This window comes from Hylobates moloch, unplaced genomic scaffold (genome assembly GCF_009828535.3).
Source record: "Hylobates moloch isolate HMO894 unplaced genomic scaffold, HMol_V3 SCAFFOLD_4, whole genome shotgun sequence".
Classification (NCBI taxonomy): Eukaryota; Metazoa; Chordata; class Mammalia; order Primates; family Hylobatidae; genus Hylobates; species Hylobates moloch.
In genome coordinates, this window is record NW_026652279.1 from 169,604,736 (window position 1) to 169,623,032 (window position 18,297).

Consider the following 18,297-nt stretch of genomic DNA (forward strand, 5'->3'; position numbering starts at 1 on the left):
GATAGATAGATAGATAGATAGATAGATAGATAGATAGATAGATAGATAGATAGATTAGATAGATAGATAGATAGATAGATAGATAGATAGATAGATAGATAGATGATAGATAGATAGATATAGATAGACAGACAGACAGATAGATAAAAGAAAATCTCTCTCTCGTGTTCATGGGGCCTCAACTATTCTAGTCCCTAAGTTCTCTTAGGCCAGCCTGTAATTGAAGAAACATTCACAATGACCCATCCTCAGCCACCATCTGACCACACCACATAGAAGACCTTAAACCAGATCTGGTCAACATCACCCCATCAAGCCCCAGATGTGTGAGCAAAGTAAATGATTTTAATTTCAGCCACTGTATGGGGGTCATAAATTACATAGCAACAGATAACCTACTGTGACCCATCTAAATTGAAAGCTCTTTCACAATCGTCTCCCAGTTCAGAGCCTTCACATCAGTGTTTGAACAATGTAGGATGGCTCTGCAACCAGTTACCTAAACGTATGGCTGTTGCTCAGTTATAATGAGAAAGTCGGCTTTGATCTCTACATTATCCTGGCTTGGGCAATGAGTTATATGGCTACACTAGGAATTAACTACAGATGTATTGCCTGAGTCAGGGAGGGTTTTGTTTTTAAAAAACAAACCAACTCATGTTTACTAAAGTGTACCACTTAAGAATAAGGGAGTATCCCACTAATTTAAATGAAAAATATGAAGTGAGACCACCCATGAAACTGAACATAAAACCCAGGAACTGGAATGTAGGTAGGACATCTGCTTCACTTTCTTTCTGCTCTTCATGCCCTCGAGTGAGGAGGCTCACTTTTGTTGTTGTTGTTGTTGTTCTTGTTGTTGTTGTTGTTGTTGTTGTTTGAGACAGAGGCTCACTCTGTCTGCCAGGCTGGAATGCAGTGGTGCCATCTTGTCTCACTGCAAGCTCCGCCTCCCAGGTTCACGCCATTCTCCTGCCTCAGCCTCCCAGGTAGCTGGGACTACAGATGTCTGCCACCATGTCGGGCTAATTTTTTTGTATTTTTTGTAGAGAGGGGTTTCGCTGTGTTAGCCAAGATGGTCTTGATCTCCTGACCTCATGACCCACCCGCCTTGGCCTCCCAAAGTGCTGGGATTACAGGCGTGAGCCACCGTGCCCAACCTCGCTCTTTTCATTCTCCCTCTGCCTTCATTCCTCCTCTGCAGATTGGGCTCTCATTTGCATGTAAGCTATTATGGCACTTAGGTCACCTTCCATGTCCAGCACCCATAATTAAGTAACTAGTCTCTGCGTCCCAGTTCCAAATTTCCAGCTGGAAAATCCATCATGGCCAACTGGGGTCAGATGCCCAGGTCCACTCAGTGGTATTCAGAGAATAAAGATGCTAGATAGGCATTAGGACCCCTCTCTGAACAGCTGAAGGAGGTAATGTTCAGAAAAGGAGTATGGACAGATATATACTGTGGTTATTAGAGAATAAATGAGATAAATAAAACTTGAGATGTGATTTCTGTTCCCAATTTGAAATGTATCCTTTGGTAATTCACATGGTGATTGTATCTTATTCCTGACGGATTGGGAAATCTTGTGATCTATGGATTTTTCTCAAATCTCACAACAGACAAACACACAAAGGCTATATGAGCACTAAGACTCCCTGATTAATTAAAACCTGACTAGATAAGGATGTCATAGAATTATCTAAGATAAAAGGAAATGCATGATGAAACTGCAGGGTGGAGTGTGACCTCAGTTCCATAATGACATTTTTCAGATAGGACTAAAAGACATGTTTGAATGGAAAGGAGAGTGAGAAACAACCAGTTTAGCCTGCAAGTTCTATTTGAGATTTCTACCACAGAAGCTTTGCTTCTAAAGCCACATGCTCAATAACTCTCACCTTTTTGAAAAGCTTTCTCAAAGAGTGTCTACTGCCTCCTTTAAGCTTTCATCCTGTCCCCAAAATTGACTAAGCAATAATCATCCATAATATTTATATGGTACCTTATTTCTCACAATAATATAGTGCTTTCATCACAGTTTTACAAATGAGGGAACTGAGGCCCACCCAAAAAGTCAAAGAGCATAGTAAGTGCCACAGACAGCACTGTGATATAGCCCTTTGGATTCCCAGGTTAGCTTTAAGGAGTGGGCAGTGACATACCGAGATATTTCTGTCCCAATTGACTTACTTTTAAAAGACTCTCTCTCCCTATATATATATATATACACACATATAGTTATTGCATATATATGTATGTATACCATATATACATATATATACACACATATGTATATAAGTATATATACTATATATACACACACATACTATATATACATACACATATACACATATATACTATATATACACATTTACATATATACTATATATACACATATACATATATACTATATATACACTATATATACATATACATATGTCTATGTGTATATATAGTATATATATACACATATATAGTATATACATATACTATGTATTTATGTATATATAGTTATTACATATGTATATATAGCTATTACAAATAACATTTTACTCACATTTTAATAACTTCCACAGATATTGCATGGTGTTCTTTATTTTTGTGTTTATTATCTCAAGATACAAACAAAATTCCAGATTAGTAGTTATGTCAGTTCTTTTTGTTTATTTGTAAAAGTGAGTCATTTTTTGAAACTGTTTATTTCTAAAATTTGGCATAAAAAAGAGCATTTTAAACTTACATAACATAAATTGTCAGAGAATTATATATAGAGAAAATAAGTGAAGCATGTATTCATATTGCATGCATCCTGGATTTACTACTTCTACATCAAGAGCTAAGGAAATATGCTATCAAGTTTATGATGTTATAATACTGTCACTTTACATCTGTTCTGGAATATATAGAGTCAATGATTTATATGACTGGTTTTGGTAAGCAGACCATTCCTGATTCCCGCCAGACAATTTGTACCACAACTGGATATGTTAAAAGTTCTGTAGAACATGTAAGTTTGACAATAGCCTTTTGAATATTGTTTCTATCTTAAAGAAACTTGGAAATTTCATCTTTAGCAAAAAATAATAATTATTACTATCAATCTAATGTTAGCTAATTTCTTCTTCTCAATGAGAGATACATATTTTTAGGGATTCTTCTGTCAGTTTTAAGATAATGGGGGAGACTGCTCCTGGAGTTACAGAGAGACGACCACTGAAAAATGTGTCCGTCATAAAGCACTGAGAACACTGGCACTATCAACTTTTTCAGGACTTTGGAGATGAATCAAAGGCTTCCAGCAATCTAAGAAGCATTTATAGGCCGGGCATGGTGGCTCACGCCTATAATCCCAGCACTTTGGGAGGCTAAGGCGGGTGGATCACTTGAGGTCAGGATTTTGAGACCAGCCTGGCCAACATGGTGAAACCCTTTCTCTACTAAAAATAAAAAAATTAGCCAGGCATGGGGGCAGACTCCTGTAATCCCAGCTACTCAGAGGCTGAGGCAGGAGAATCTTTTGAACCTGGGAGGCAGAGGTTGCAGTGAGCTGAGATTGTGCCATTGCACTCCAGCTTGGGAAACAAGAGCGAAACTCTGTCTCAAAAAAAAAAAAAAAAAGAAGAAGAAGAAGAAGGATTTATTCAGGAACAAATGGTTGAACTTCGGCAAGAGCAGTGTTTTGTGGTCCTTTGACTTTTGTAGCCACATCCTGTCTTCCCCAGCTCTATAGTAGCCCTAAAACCCAGCAGCCTTGCAATCTTGGCAGCCACGGAAACCAGCAGCCTCGGAGCCACTGGAGGCTGCAGACTGGGTTTGGATCTCCTCCAAAAACACAATTCTTAAGAGAATTATCATTTGACATATCTGGCAACTTCCACTCACAAGATTTGTTTTTACATAAAGCGACTCAGAATAAGCTCACTACAAACCTTTTCTCTGGGGCATTTGTAGAAAACAACCAGCAGGAATCCTTTAGCATTGCAACAATTGGTACAAAACAGGAAGCTGGCCAAAAACACTTAGAAGGAAAACCTGGAAAATGAGAGGTCCATAGAGTACTTCGAAAAACTGCAGTGTGTTCCTCAGGATCTAGAAGGCTATGCACATGTTCAGAGCTGTGGGTATGCTCATAAGATACCTGGGAAGACCCCAATTTCTCTCCTAGGACTGAGCTTAAGGCTTTGCACAAGTAGGAAGTGCAGACTAAGGAAAAGATGTAAACTGTCTCCAAGAGCACCACAGGAATGCCCCAGCACAGAAGCGCCCCAGCACAGAAGCCCAGCTCTTAAGCGAAGACTGAGAGGTTTATTGTTTCAAGCCATTTAAGGAAATATGTTTACTCATTGACTACTATAATAAATGAGCAGAGATTTCAGTGGCTACACATGACACACAATATAGACGTTGCAGATTCAGTTAAGAAAAGTAATGAAACAAATAAACAAACAACAATTACAAGCAGAAACAATCTATCCAGGAGCGGAGAGTGAATCTGATTTTCAAAGTCTCCACATTTTATTATCATGTTTAGTGCTATGTTTGGAATGTTTGTCACCCCCTGCAAACTCATGTTAAAATTTAATTGCCATTGTAATAGTAATAAGAGGTGATTAGGCCATGAGGACTCTGCCCTCATGAGTGGTTTAATGCTGTTATCACTGGAGTAGGTTTGTTATCGTGGGAGTGGCTCCCTTCTAAAAGGATGAGTTTGGTCCCTTTTGCCCTCCCCTTCTTCCTACCTTACACCATTGGATGACCCAGCAAGAAAGTTCTCACAATCTGCTGGCCCCTTGATTTTGAACTTCTCTGGATATAGAACAGTTAGAAAATAAACTACCATTTTTAAAAATAAATTAACCAGTCTGTGCATTCTTTTATAGCAGCACAAACCAAACTAAAAAACATAGTTGTCAACAAAAAATTATGAGACATTCAAATAAACAAGAAAGTGTGTTCCACAGAGAGAGAAAAAAGGAGTCAACAGAATCTGTGTCTGAGAGAGCCCAGATATTAGATTTACTGGAGAGGGATTTTAAATAAACGATCATAAAAATGTTCAAATAACTAAAGAAAATTATGTCTAAATTGCTAAAGAAAAGTATGAAAGTGGTATCTCCCCACTTAGAGAAGAACAACTATAAAACAAATGGAAATTCTGAAGTTGAAAAGCACAGTAACTAAATTAAATATACATTAGCAGAAATAAAGTGTATTTAAGCTGGCAAAACAAGCAGTGAATTTAAAGATAGATCAATTACAATGATCCAATCTGAGGTAGATAAGAAAAAAACAATGAAGAAAAATGAGCACAGCCTAAGGGGCCTGTAGAGCACCATCAAGTGTACCAACGTACATCATGGAGTCACAGATGAGAGGAGAAAGACAAGGCAGAAGGAATATTGGAGGTACTAATTGGTGAAAACTTGCTGAATTTGGTGGAAAATATTAATCTACACATCTAAGAAGCTTCTTATATCCCAGGTCAGATAAACTGAAACAAATCCATACCTAGATACAAAATAATCTAACCGTGAAAAGCCAAAGGCAAAAAATATCTTGAAAGCATAAATACAGAAGTTATGCTTCATGTACAAGCATTCCTCAACATTAACAGCTGACTTCTAATCAGAAACCATGGAAGCCAAAAGGCAGAAAGATGACAAATTCAAACAGCTAAAAAGGAAGACTGCCAGCCAAGAATTCTATATCCATGAAAATGACTTTTCAAAAATGGAGTAATATTAAGACATTCATGACAAACAAAAACTAAGAGAATTTTTTACTAACAGATCTGCCCTTCATGAAATAGCAAAGGGAAGCTTTCAGGCTGAAATGAAAGACATTAGACTTGAATTCACATAAAAGATAAACAGCACTTGGAAGTTAAACACATAAGTAAATATAAAAAAACAGTATTGCCTATTTTTGTTACTCTAATTTTTAATTATATTTAAAATATAATTACAGAAATAAATGAATATAAGTCTGTTACAAATGAGCACACAATGCATAAAGATGTAATTTGTTTCAGCATAATGACCCAAAGTTAGAAGGGTAGTAGTGGTAGAGGGCACAGCTGGCTATATAAGAACAAAGTTTTTGTACACTCTTGAAATTCAGTTGGCATTAATCTGAACTAAATTATTATAAATTAATATATTAATTGTAATCCCTAGGGAAATTCTGGGAAAATAAATAATATATGAAAATAAATGCTTGAGAATCAAAATGACATGTAAATTAGTACCTATTTACACAAAAGAAGGCAGCAATGGGGGCATAGAAGAATGAAACAGGTATAATACACATAACAAACAAAAAGCAAAATGGTAGGCATAAATCCTACTTTACCAGTAATTGCATTAATATAAATGGATTTAATACTGAAAAGGCAGAGATTAGTGGAATTGATTAAAAAGTCATCCAGCTATATTTTGCCTATAAGAGACATCTGTTGGATTCAAAGACACACATTGTTTGAAAGTCAAACATGGGAAATCATATACCATTCAAAAAGTAACCCAAAAAGAGCTAGAGTACTTATGTTAATATCAGGTAACTCAACTTTAATGTAAAAATTGTTATTAAAGAAAAAATAAGGACATTACATAGTGATAAAGGAATTATTCTATTATGAAGACATACAAATTGTAAATATATATGTGCCTAACAACAGGGTTCCAAAATACATGAAGCAAAACTGACAGAATTAAAAGGAAAAATAGAGCATTCATAGATATTTGAATATTTCAGTACCTTTCACAGCAATGGATGGAACTAGACAAAAGTTCAACAAGAAAAAGAAGGCTTCAACAACCATATACAGCAGAAATTTATCAAACATACTATTCCAGAACAGCAGAACACTCCTTCTTCTGAAGAGTGCATGAAACATTCTCCAGGACAGACCACATGCAAAGCCATAAAACAAGTGTCAATGAATTTTAAAAGAATTAAAATATTACAAAGTATGTTCTCTCACCATAATGGAATGAAAATAAAAATACTTAATAGATGGAATGTTATAAAATTCACAAATATACAAAAATTATCTATTATGGGCTAAATTTTGTCCTCAATTCATATGTTGAACCCTTAGCCCCCAGTAACTCAGAATGTGACTGTATTTGGGAACAGGGCATTTAAGGAGGCCAATAATTTAAAAAGAGGTCATTAGGGTGGGTTCAAATCTAATATGACTGGTGTTTTAAGGAGAACAAATTTGGACACGCACAGTGTGTGCCATCAGAGAGTCACATGTGAGGACACAGTGATGACACAGTGAGAAGGCAGCCATCCGCAAGCCAAGAAGAGAGGCCTCAGAGGAAATCAAACTGCCAACACCTTGATCTTGGACTTCTAGTTTCCAGAACTATGAGAAAAGAAATTTCCATTATGTAAACTACCCATCCAAGGTATCTTGTTATGGTAGCCCTAGCAAACTACTACATTAACCAGAATACTCCTAAATAACTAACATATCAAAAAATAAATCACAATAGATATTATAAAATAATGCTAGATAAATGAAATGAAAATACTACATACTAAAAGATGTAAGGTATAACTTAAGCAGTTCTTAAAGAGAGTTTTATAGCTGTAAACATTCATCTTTCTTTAAGAATTTCGTTTTTGCTGAGAATGATGGTTTCCATGATGAGTTAATGGGTGCAGCACACCAACATGGCATATGTATACATATGTAACAAACCTGCACGTTGTGCACATGTACCCTAGAACTTAAAGTATAATAAAAATATATTTTAAAAAAAGAATTTCATTTTTAAGAAAAGCTTTAGATTCACAGCAAAATTAAGGGGAAGGTACAGAGATTTTCCTATAGCCCCTGCTCTGACACATGTGTAGCCTCCCCTGTTATTAATCTCCCCCACCTGAATGGTACACGTTTTACAGTTGATAAACCTACATTGACACAACCTAATCACCCGAAGTCCATAGTAATAAATGCCTATATTTAAATACATAAAAGTATCTTAAATTAACCTAACTTTTTATATTCAAAAATGAGAAAAAGTAGTAAACAATATCCAATGCCAATAAAAGGAATGATATAATAAAGGTTTGAGTAGAAATAAAAGAAATACAGAGGAAAACAGTGGAGAAATCAATAAAACCAAAACTTGGTTCTTGAAAAGATCAACACAATGAAAAACCTTAGCTAAACTGACAAAAAAAAAAAAACCCAAAAAAACCTGAACAAACCAAACCAAAACAAAAATTACTAAAATCAGGAATGAAAGAGGATACAATAGTGCCCCCTTACCCGTGATTTTGATTTCCATGGTTTTAGGTACCTATGATCAATCCTGATCCAAAAATAAAAAATAGAAAATTCCAGAAATAAATAATTCCAAAAAGGTTAAATTGCACAACATTCTGAATAGCATAGTGGAACCCTGTGCCATCTCATTCCCTTCCATCTGGGACATAAATCAACTCTTTGTCCGGCATATACACTGTGTACACTACCTGCATGTTAATCATCAATATCATCTGCTCTTGTCATCTAACCACTGACGTCATCATGGCTCAGCGATCCGGGATCACCTGGAACACAGGAACCTTTTCTGACCTATCATCAGAAGGTCAGTTGTAGCCTAATGTAACATCGCAGTGTCTCTTGTCATACAGGCATATTATTATCTTACATCATCACAAGAAGAGTAAGAGTGAGTACAATACAATAAGATATTTTGAAGAGAGAAAGAGACTACATTCAGATAACTTTTATTACAGTATATTGTTATAATTGTTCTATTGTATTATTGTTGTTAATCTTTTGCTGTGCCTAATTTATGAATTAAATTTTATCATAAGTGTGTGTGTATAGGAAAATCATAGCATATATAAAATTTTGTTCTATCTGCAGTTTCAGGCATACACTGGAGATCTTGGACTGTATCCCACAGAGAAAAGGGAAGTATACTGTATATTAGAATCAAACTTAAAATGGGTTAAAAGGTAATACTAGTAAAATTATATGCCAAAAAGATAACCCACAAGAAACGAAAAAATTCCTAGAAAGACACAAATCGTGATAGGCTTATATCGAATAGATTTAATTAACAAAATCTTTCCACAAAGGAAAGCCCAGGCACACAATGGCTTCATGGAGGATTTCTTCCAAATGATTAAAGAAGAATTAATATTAATACTAGTTTTCATAAATGTTTTTAAAAATGTGAACAGGAAGGAGTACAGCCTAACACGCTCTATATGACCAATCAAATAATAATAATAGCAGTAACAACAGGCATACCAAAATATAAGATCAAGAGAAACCATAGAAAATTGAAACTGACTCACAGGTGATGCACATGATGTAGTTATCAGAGTTGATTTCATAATAACTCCAACCAACATGAACAAGAAATAATGATCAAACCTTCTACCAGGTAATTAAAATCTATATGAAAGTATCAAATGGAAAGTGTAGGACTAAAAAATAATGTGACAAATTAAAATTGAATTGATGGGTTGAACAGTTGATTGTACATGGCTGAAAAGGATTTCATATTGTGGCAGGGCAGTAGAAAATATCCAGGGTAATATATTGAGAGAAAGCAAAGAAAGGCTTGAGAGATATAAGGAACATAGTGATAATGCTAAACATATATCTCAGTGTGATCCTTGAGGAGGAGAAGGAATGAAATGGTTTACAAGTAATATTTGAAGGGGAAAATGGTAATTCAGTTTTCAGAACAAATTCAAGATATTTAGTCAGTGATTCAAGAAGCACAGAAAATCCTTCTAATATGTGATTGTGATCCCTTTTGTCCTCTGTCTTCTCTAGTACCAGTGTCAACTAGCTTATACACTCTATGAAGGTAAGATTGTTTTCTATTTCTTCTCTGTACATCTGCACCTCTTGGGATAGTGCTAACTATTAATACATAAAGGACGCTCACTAAATATTTGTTTCACTTGTCATACCTACACACTGGATTGGGATTGGAGAATCTGGGTCAACCTGGCCGTGAAGACCTTGAACTTGGCTTACAGTCTTCAGGATTTAGTCAGGTCCAGTTTTGATCAAATTGAGTGGGAAAAAAGAAATCTGAAAGCCATGGCCAAAGTGACATGAAATGAATTTTAACTGGTTGAAGACTGTGAGGTCTCTGGGGCTAAGGTGGGTCTCAGCTACTGCTTGATTCCAGGGTGCTTCAAGCTAATTGGCCCATAATTCCCTTGCCAAGGCTGTGAACCTAACGCAGCCTTGACTTCATGCCCAGCCCTCATGGGTCTCCTTGACCAGGAGGGTGGCTGGTAACAGTCTTGAGCATCCTGTGAGTGCATGTGGATCTGAGTCAAATCAGAAGCAACCAGGAAAGGTATGATTGAGCAGCTCACTTGAATAAAGACTTCAGGCAGAGCCCACCAAAGCTGTAACAACCTGGCTAGACCCTCTTATCATGACCCTATTGTTTCCAGGCTGGACGGAAACAAGCTAAACAGTCTTTGGCTGCTGATTCCCATGGCTGTCTATGCTTCTCAGTATTATAGGAACTTAGGGATCAATGGAACATTGGGATCAATGATCTAGGGATCAGTCAATGACATCAAAGAACATAGGGATCAATGGACACATCTTTGACTGCCTGAATTTAATAACCTGGTGACAGAACAATTTGTATCTTTACGAAGTTTGGGTAAGGATCTAAAGCATAGTGAGGGTCGAGGGTCATTGCCCAGACTCAGTCTCTGACTGCAGGCCTCCCCATCCACTGCGGCCTGAGACCCTCCTGTGAGCTCACCCTGATTATTCCGGATCCACGTAATGGAGGTCTAGCTTAATATGCATGTATTGAGAATACTGTGTGTCCTGAGGGATCCTGTGGGATATGTGGCACTAGGGGCCAAAGTCTCAATGGCAAATTAATGGGAAAGGATCTTCTATCAAGTCTTTGCCTCTTACTAATTCTGTCTCTTCCAAGTGAGGCGTTCAGAGGTAATTTCCTGAGATTGTAAAATCTTAGCAGTTTTTCTCAGAATGTCTTTAAGGGACCATCTGCACCAGAATCTCCTGCAGTGTGTGTGCATGTGTTTTTTAAAAAACACAATTTTAGATCCCACAACAAAGCTCCTAAATCAAAGGATTGAAGAGATGGGACCTAGGGCCTGATTCTAATGGGGGCAGAAATAGCTCCCAAAGGTGCAAAAATGGGATTTTGGAGGACAAATAGTCTTAGCTAAAGCAATGGTTTTGTGACCCTCCATCCGGCCACGTTCCATAAGCAGATATCCCAGCCTGTGTGTATTATTACAATTTCACAGAGGGTGAGGGGGTGATAATAAAAAACAGATTGAGAAGCCCGGAACTAGGAACGTTCATCTTAATAAAATCCTCAAGTTATTCTTATACGTCCTAAAGTTTGAGCTCTACTTAGGAAAGGAAATCTGTATTTCAGCAGCATTGCTGTGCAAATAGATGTTTCTGTGGTGTTGATAACATAATTTCTATATTCCTGCTTCTTGCTTCTCTTCTTGATTGACATGTTAATGAGATAAGATACAATTTTCAAAAGCTTTCTCAAAGGACTATCAACTGTATGGAAATTCTCAGGCATGTGTTTTTAGAAGTCTTCACGTTGATATTTTCATTATCATTTCAGGAGGAAAAAAATGACACTGGCTTGGTACTTTGTTGTTATTCATGTAACTTCTTTATTTAGAAATAAAATCAAACTTACAGAAAACTTTCCCAGGTAATACAAGAACTCCCATATACCCTCTAACCAGGTTTACCAATTGCTAACTTCTTACCACGTATGATTGTCCTTCCTCTGTCTGGAAACCATCTTCTGCAGGGCTTATAACAGGAACAGAATTGAGAAGCCAGGTATGCTTAGTTTTATCTTCCTTTCCTCCGTTGATGTTAAATGTAACACTTTTGTGAATACATCAGCCACTGTGGTGGAGATTGTGTGAGAGTAGCTATAGACTGCTATGCAGTCACATGTCCACACTAGCTAATGGGGTCTCCAAAGACCTTACAGATAAATGGTTGCAATACAGTATCTGGAAACACAAAATAAATGCTGACAACCAGGTGGACTATTGTGTTTCGTTATTGTTGGTGATGGTGGGAACCAGCTGCGTAGTCTATTAAAGCCACTTAGCAAATTTTATGATATATTTTAGTCCATTTTTTACCCTAATAGCTGAAAATTTGGAGAATGAATGTTTCTTTTTAAATATCAAATCATGCCCCCCACCCCCTCCCACAGGCATCTCGATGGAGTTCTGCTGCAGCTTGATGATGAAGCCACAAATATACAATAAATGCTGAATCCCTTCCAAGCGGCAACACTATAAAAGGAAGCCTGCACTTCGTTATTCTATTTGGTCCCCAGATGGCTGTTTTCCTTAGGCTGTTTCCTTGCAGATTTTGTCATAACAGAAAGATTCAGAGTGGTGCTGCCGTTTCACTTGACTGGCCGCTCCAATCATGTTATTGCAAGGTTGCCATGAACCCGTACCTTTTTGGATAAAGTATTTTTACAGAAATTTGGGTAATTCCCCACACAATTAGTAATTCTGAGGCCAATAAAATGGATCTTGATCCTGGCTGTGATTTTGAAGTTTTACTCTCTGATGCAGTTTGGGGCTAAGGGCACAATCACTGGAGTCCTGTCACTACACTTAAGTTCTAGCTCCATCATGTACCTACGGCTTCAGGGAACCGAATGATATAACAGAGCCTCAGCTTCCTTGTTAGTAAAAGAAAGAGTGATGATTATAGTGTCTGTATTATAGAGGTGTGGAGAGAATTCAAGTAATTCTTACATGTAAGGTACTTAGTACAGGGTTACACCAAAGATGTTCAACATGTATTCGTTTCATAATTTTCTTCTCAAAATTGTTATAAACTAATTATTATACAAATGATATTTTCTTCATTATGTCTTCACATTTAGGTCCCTTACAATTCCAGTTTTTAACCCTTAGCAGAGTCATAGAATTTAGCTCACACTACTATCTGTATGTGCAAAGAATAACCTATTTCTCTATTTGGCCAGTAGTTGATTTTGTCTTATTCTTGAGTCCTTACTCATGGTAATGATGGGCAAGCCAGTTAATATTGAGTCTATCATTCTAATATGGTTCTATCTTGATCATGCAAACAGCCCTCTCAAAAAAACTGTCCTATCTAGGACAAACAAAACACAGATGGCCCTTTTCTCACTAGGATGATGCCTGGCTGGATGGAGGAAGAAGCTTGTCTTCCTCGCCTGTTTCCCTGTGATGAAAAGGACCTTCCGAGAGCCTGAGTGTAGCCCTGCTCTCATTCCCGGGCCTTCCTGGGCAATGTTCTTTATGAGTTTCACGATTGCCCACTGGAGTGATCTGGGGCTCTCCCTTGCCAGCTGGTGAGAGCCGACTGGTAACATTCCAGGAATTTTGTGAGTTGGTTGTGAAACAGTTAAATAGTACCTATATTAAAAATTAAATGACATGACCTTACGATGCAGTAGATTGTATTTAAAGCAAAGGTAATAAAGATTCACTTTCTCCGTGCTCAGCATTCTCTTTTGCCTTGTGTATTTCCCCCTTTGTTCTACTTTTGTTTGATAAATGATACACTCATCCTCCAGGTTAATATGCTAAATTTGCCTCACGTATATTCTGCATTTAAATTCAACATTTAGTAACCAGAAAGTTTGGAAAACATTCAGACTAGATCTTAAAGTGTGGATTCTGTTATATGTTATTGTGGGGTTTTATTGCACATAGTCATTCCGGTCATTTATTGATCCTTAAGAAGTGCCGGGAGCATGCTACATATGTTGTCTCATTTAATTCTCACAAGCCCCCATGAAGTGAGTACAACTGTCCATTGTTTTACTGACAAAAAACTGAGACATAAAGTTCAGCAGCTTTCCAGGTCTCATGCTGAAACCTGTGTAACCCCAAACCCAAAGAATGTGGATCACTGATTTCTTTTATGTATAATTCACTGTGTATCTGCATAAAAATCTGATTGCATTTTACTAATATTATAACATGATACAATCTACTTCACACTATCTTTGTAGTGAGATCACACTTGTGCTATTTCTTTGCAGAATATAAAAAATCAATATTAGTTAATTCATGATGGATAATTTCATTTGCTAAAAGGATAAATACTAGAGTAAAAGTGCTGTCTATCACCTGAGGAAACCATTGGCAAATATATGAAATGAACTTTCTATCATCATGAAAGGGATTTTAAACACTAAGAGTAGTGAGTACATGAGTTTGCAAGAGGTGCCTTCATTTATTCTATATATATATGTGTATATATATATATATACACATATGTGTATATGTGTGTGTGTGTGTGTATAAATATATATATATATAGAGAGAGAGAGAGAGAGAGAGGCAGAGAAAGGGTGGGAGGAAGAGCATCTCCATACCATGAAACAGGACCATTCTTAGAAATACAGTGAAGAACAAGAGAAAAATGGCCTCGGCCTCCTCGACTTCTTCTAACAGCAGAGAAAGAAGATAACCCAGTTGGCAAATGAATACGACACGAGCTGTCAGGTTACAGCTGATCCTACAAGTTTGCCACCTTTAAGAATGTTTTTGTAACACACTACTCAATGTTAGCAGATTCTAGGTTATGAAAATAATTAAATCCTTGATTGCAGAAAGAACATCATCAAAAGAAAGTCCCTTGGCAATGAATAGATGTGAACATGCTTCTATTTAGGAACTTCCTCTGGATGTACTCCAAGGGTGCGCTGATGTAAGGAAAGGGTGGCCGGGACACACGAGGCAGGGCAGGCTGACCTGGCTCACAGGTGGAGGCCTCTCTCCCTCATCACACCCACTGCACCCACCGTCAAAGAGCTTGGCCTTCCTGGAGAGGAAGTTTCACATAGTCACGATATCTGCCAAGACTCATGCTGCCTTCTGTGATATGCAGTTAGATCTGGGGAAGATAGTCAGAGACTAGATATTGGAACACGTAAAAGAATTGGAGTGTCATAGGAAAGAAGGCCCCTTCAGACAACATTTCACGTTACAGATAAAGTTAATGGGAAGACAGTATGCCTCGGTGAGGTGTGAGTTTGAACCTGAGCCATTTGTACAGTTCCGTCTAATAATGAAATAAAAGAGTAACTGTTGCTTTAATTTTGTGTGTGTGGAAAATGCATTCATGATATTTTATTAAAAGTATGATATTGCTATTAGTAGTAGAAACCATTATAGTGCCTTGGGGGATTGAAGAACCTTTCTATGGGGCTTGTCTTACAGCTTCATTTTAAGCAGCAGAGAATGGAAAGCAATCAATCAATCTCTTAATACTCTGTGGCATTCTGTGTACTAATGAATTCACCTTTGCTGTTCAAATGGAAATACAGGTCACCTTTCAACTGTGAATTTATTCTAGTAATTGGTGTATAGTTTGATGTATTTGACTTAACTAATTTGGATATATGTGGCTTTGTTCTGAAGTGCTTTGTGAGAATGGTGGAAACATTGCCAAGGACTAATGGCACCAGTGGAAGGTTAATGTGCAAAAGTAAAGTTTTATTGCTTTAAGCCAATGGGCCTTAATGAATTAAACAACAAAAATAAAAATTCAGTGACCTAATGCCCATGTGAACCTAGTGAAGTAATTTCTTTCATTTTGCTTTTTTGTTCTACAATGGATGCCTACACCAGACACTTGGAAACAGTAAACTTCAAAAAATCTGTTTCACTTTCTCATTAATTTGCATGGTTGTAGTAGGAAATTATGTTGCCCAACCATGGAATAAGTTTGAAGATGACAAGAAACACCACCAATCATCATAATAAAATAGGGTCAGATGGCACAGAAGCTGTATTCTTCGTTTTTCACAGCTGTTTGCATTTTAGATATTAACGAAAGGCTACACATTTGGTTCCACACGTGGAAGAAGGACTCTCTGTAACTCCATTCTCCTCTCTGTTGTTTTCAGTGCTTCGGCTCCTCAAGGAGGGGGCAGACCCCCACACCCTCGTCTCCTCGGGAGGGTCCCTGCTCCATCTGGTAAGAACCGCGACAATCAGTGCCAGTGCATGGGGACACCCGGGGGAGAGTACATTACAGGTTCAAACCCAGGAACGAAATGTACATCTCACAGATGATGATCAGAAAGGTGATGTGTTTCTAATTAACAGGCTTGGAAAATAAGCTGCAATTATTATTAATTACTGTATTGAAGTTTGTAAAAAATCTTTAATCAGTGAAGTTAGAGTTTCTGCCCTAAAGAAATCACTTTTAAAAAACTAATAGCATCCAAAATAAGTGAAATAATATTGTATCAATTATACAGTATTAGGCAATCATCCTTTCTTTTTACCTACAAATTGTCCTTATTCCTCTAATGAAATTTTACTATACTTTGCTCATGATCCAGCTCTTATAAATGCAAATACAGCCTGCCTTGTAGTATTTTAGAAACAAAGTAGGGGGTAAGTGAATAAACAAATAAATAACTACATTAAAAAATATTATATTATAAATAACTACATTTAAACTATATTAGGTTCGTGGGCAAGAAATTTTTGCTGGTTCTGTTTGGGGCGAAAATAAAGTAAAAGTCAACAAGTATTTGATTTGGTGGTGTTTACAACTAATTTAACGGTAGAAACTTAATTTTGAAAAATGTGGAAATTAATGTAAGATATCAATCTAATTTATGATTGTCTCTCAAGACAAAAAATAATAATGTATTTCTTCACATTATAGCAAACTGTAGTAGAGGGGGTCATGCCCTTAACTTCCAGAAGCTCCTTATCATCACATAAATTTTCAACCTTGATTGCACCTGGGAATCACGTGGGTATTATTAAAATACGGACACCTGACTCCCAACCTGAGTTGAACCCACAAAGATTCTTACTTACTTTTTCCGGGATGTAGCTTGACTGCTGGGAGTTGTTAAGACTTCCCAGGTTATTCTAATTTATGGCCAACATTGGGGAAAAACTGCATGAAAGAGAAACGGGTGTACACCAAAGGCTCAAGAGATCCGGAATGCAAGATATTATATAGTCAGCAGAGCAGAAAAAGAACAGAGAATACTGTGATAGAAGACAGTTTGCCAAAGAATATAGGCGTTTTCTCTCTAGCATTGGAAATGGATACAAAGAGAGGTTTCCAGGTAACATTTTATTCTCTGGAATGTTTTGGTTATGAAACGTCTCTCTCTTACACTCAGATCCTTATATGGCTTCCATGATATTTTCAAGGAGCCATGCCTCATTAGTCCCTAGATCCTGGGTTTAATTTTAAGCAATCCTAGACTAGGCACAGTCTGCTAAGAGTCTTCCATAGATTAATATGCTCTTCATGGCAAATATCATAAGCCTGTTTTTTTTGTTTGTTTGTTTTTGTTGTTGTTGTTGTTGAGACAGAGGCTCACTCTGTCACCCAGGCTGGAGTGCAGTGGCGCAATCTCAGCTCACTGCAAGCTCTGCCTCCTGGGTTCACGCCATTCTCCTGCCTCAGCCTCCCAAGTAGCTGGGACTACAGGCACCCGCCACCACGCCCAGCTAATTTTTTGTATTTTTAGTAGAGATGGGGTTTCACCATGTTCGCTAGGATGGTCTCAATCTCCAGACCTTGTGATCCACCCACCTCAGCCTCCCGAAGTGCTGGGATTACAGACCTGAGCCACCACGCCCGGCCCATAAGCCTGTTTTTCAGGAGGTCTAGTTATCAGCATGTTTGCACGTCCCAGTAGAAAACAGACCTCTTCCATGAACAAATCAGTGCAAGTCATTGTTGCTGTTACTAGGAAAGTGTTATTTCTGTGTATTTATGTGTGAGAGAGAAAGAGGAAGGAAAGAAGGAAGAGGAGAGGGAAGGGAAACAAGGGGCACAGGGGACAAGGAGACACTGTCATTTCACGTGTGTGTGTCTGTGTGTGTGTGTGTGTATATATATATATATAGAGAGAGAGAGATTAGATTGATATGTTAATTCTGATATTTTTCCAAATTAAGTTCCTATCTTTAAATTAGTTGTAAAGACCACCAAATCAAATACTTGTTGACTTTTACTTTATTTTTGTCCCTAACAGATATATATCTATATATAGATACAGATATAGATAGTATCTGACTTTTAATGAACACGTACATCACTATGCTCCCAATCAACAAATCAGCAGTTGCTTTCTTGATCTTTGAAATACAGCCACACCACCACCATCTCTCATCCCCTCGACAGCTGCCAGCTGGTTTTAAACCACCATCCCTCTTTTCTGGATAAACAGCTTTCTCACTCTTCTCCCAGGTTCCATCTTTGC

At 37.4% G+C, this 18,297-nt stretch overlaps 1 protein-coding gene across 1 annotated transcript in view; it reads left to right on the plus strand.

Annotated features, from left to right (window-relative positions):
* MYO16 (myosin XVI) overlaps window positions 1-18,297 on the plus strand; it is a 607,071-nt gene that overhangs the window by 107,969 nt on the left and 480,805 nt on the right. Inside the window, exon 3 of the mRNA XM_058438173.1 lies at window positions 15,961-16,031. Within this exon, the coding sequence (XP_058294156.1) occupies window positions 15,961-16,031 (71 nt within the window). The remainder of the gene's footprint in view (window positions 1-15,960; window positions 16,032-18,297) is intronic.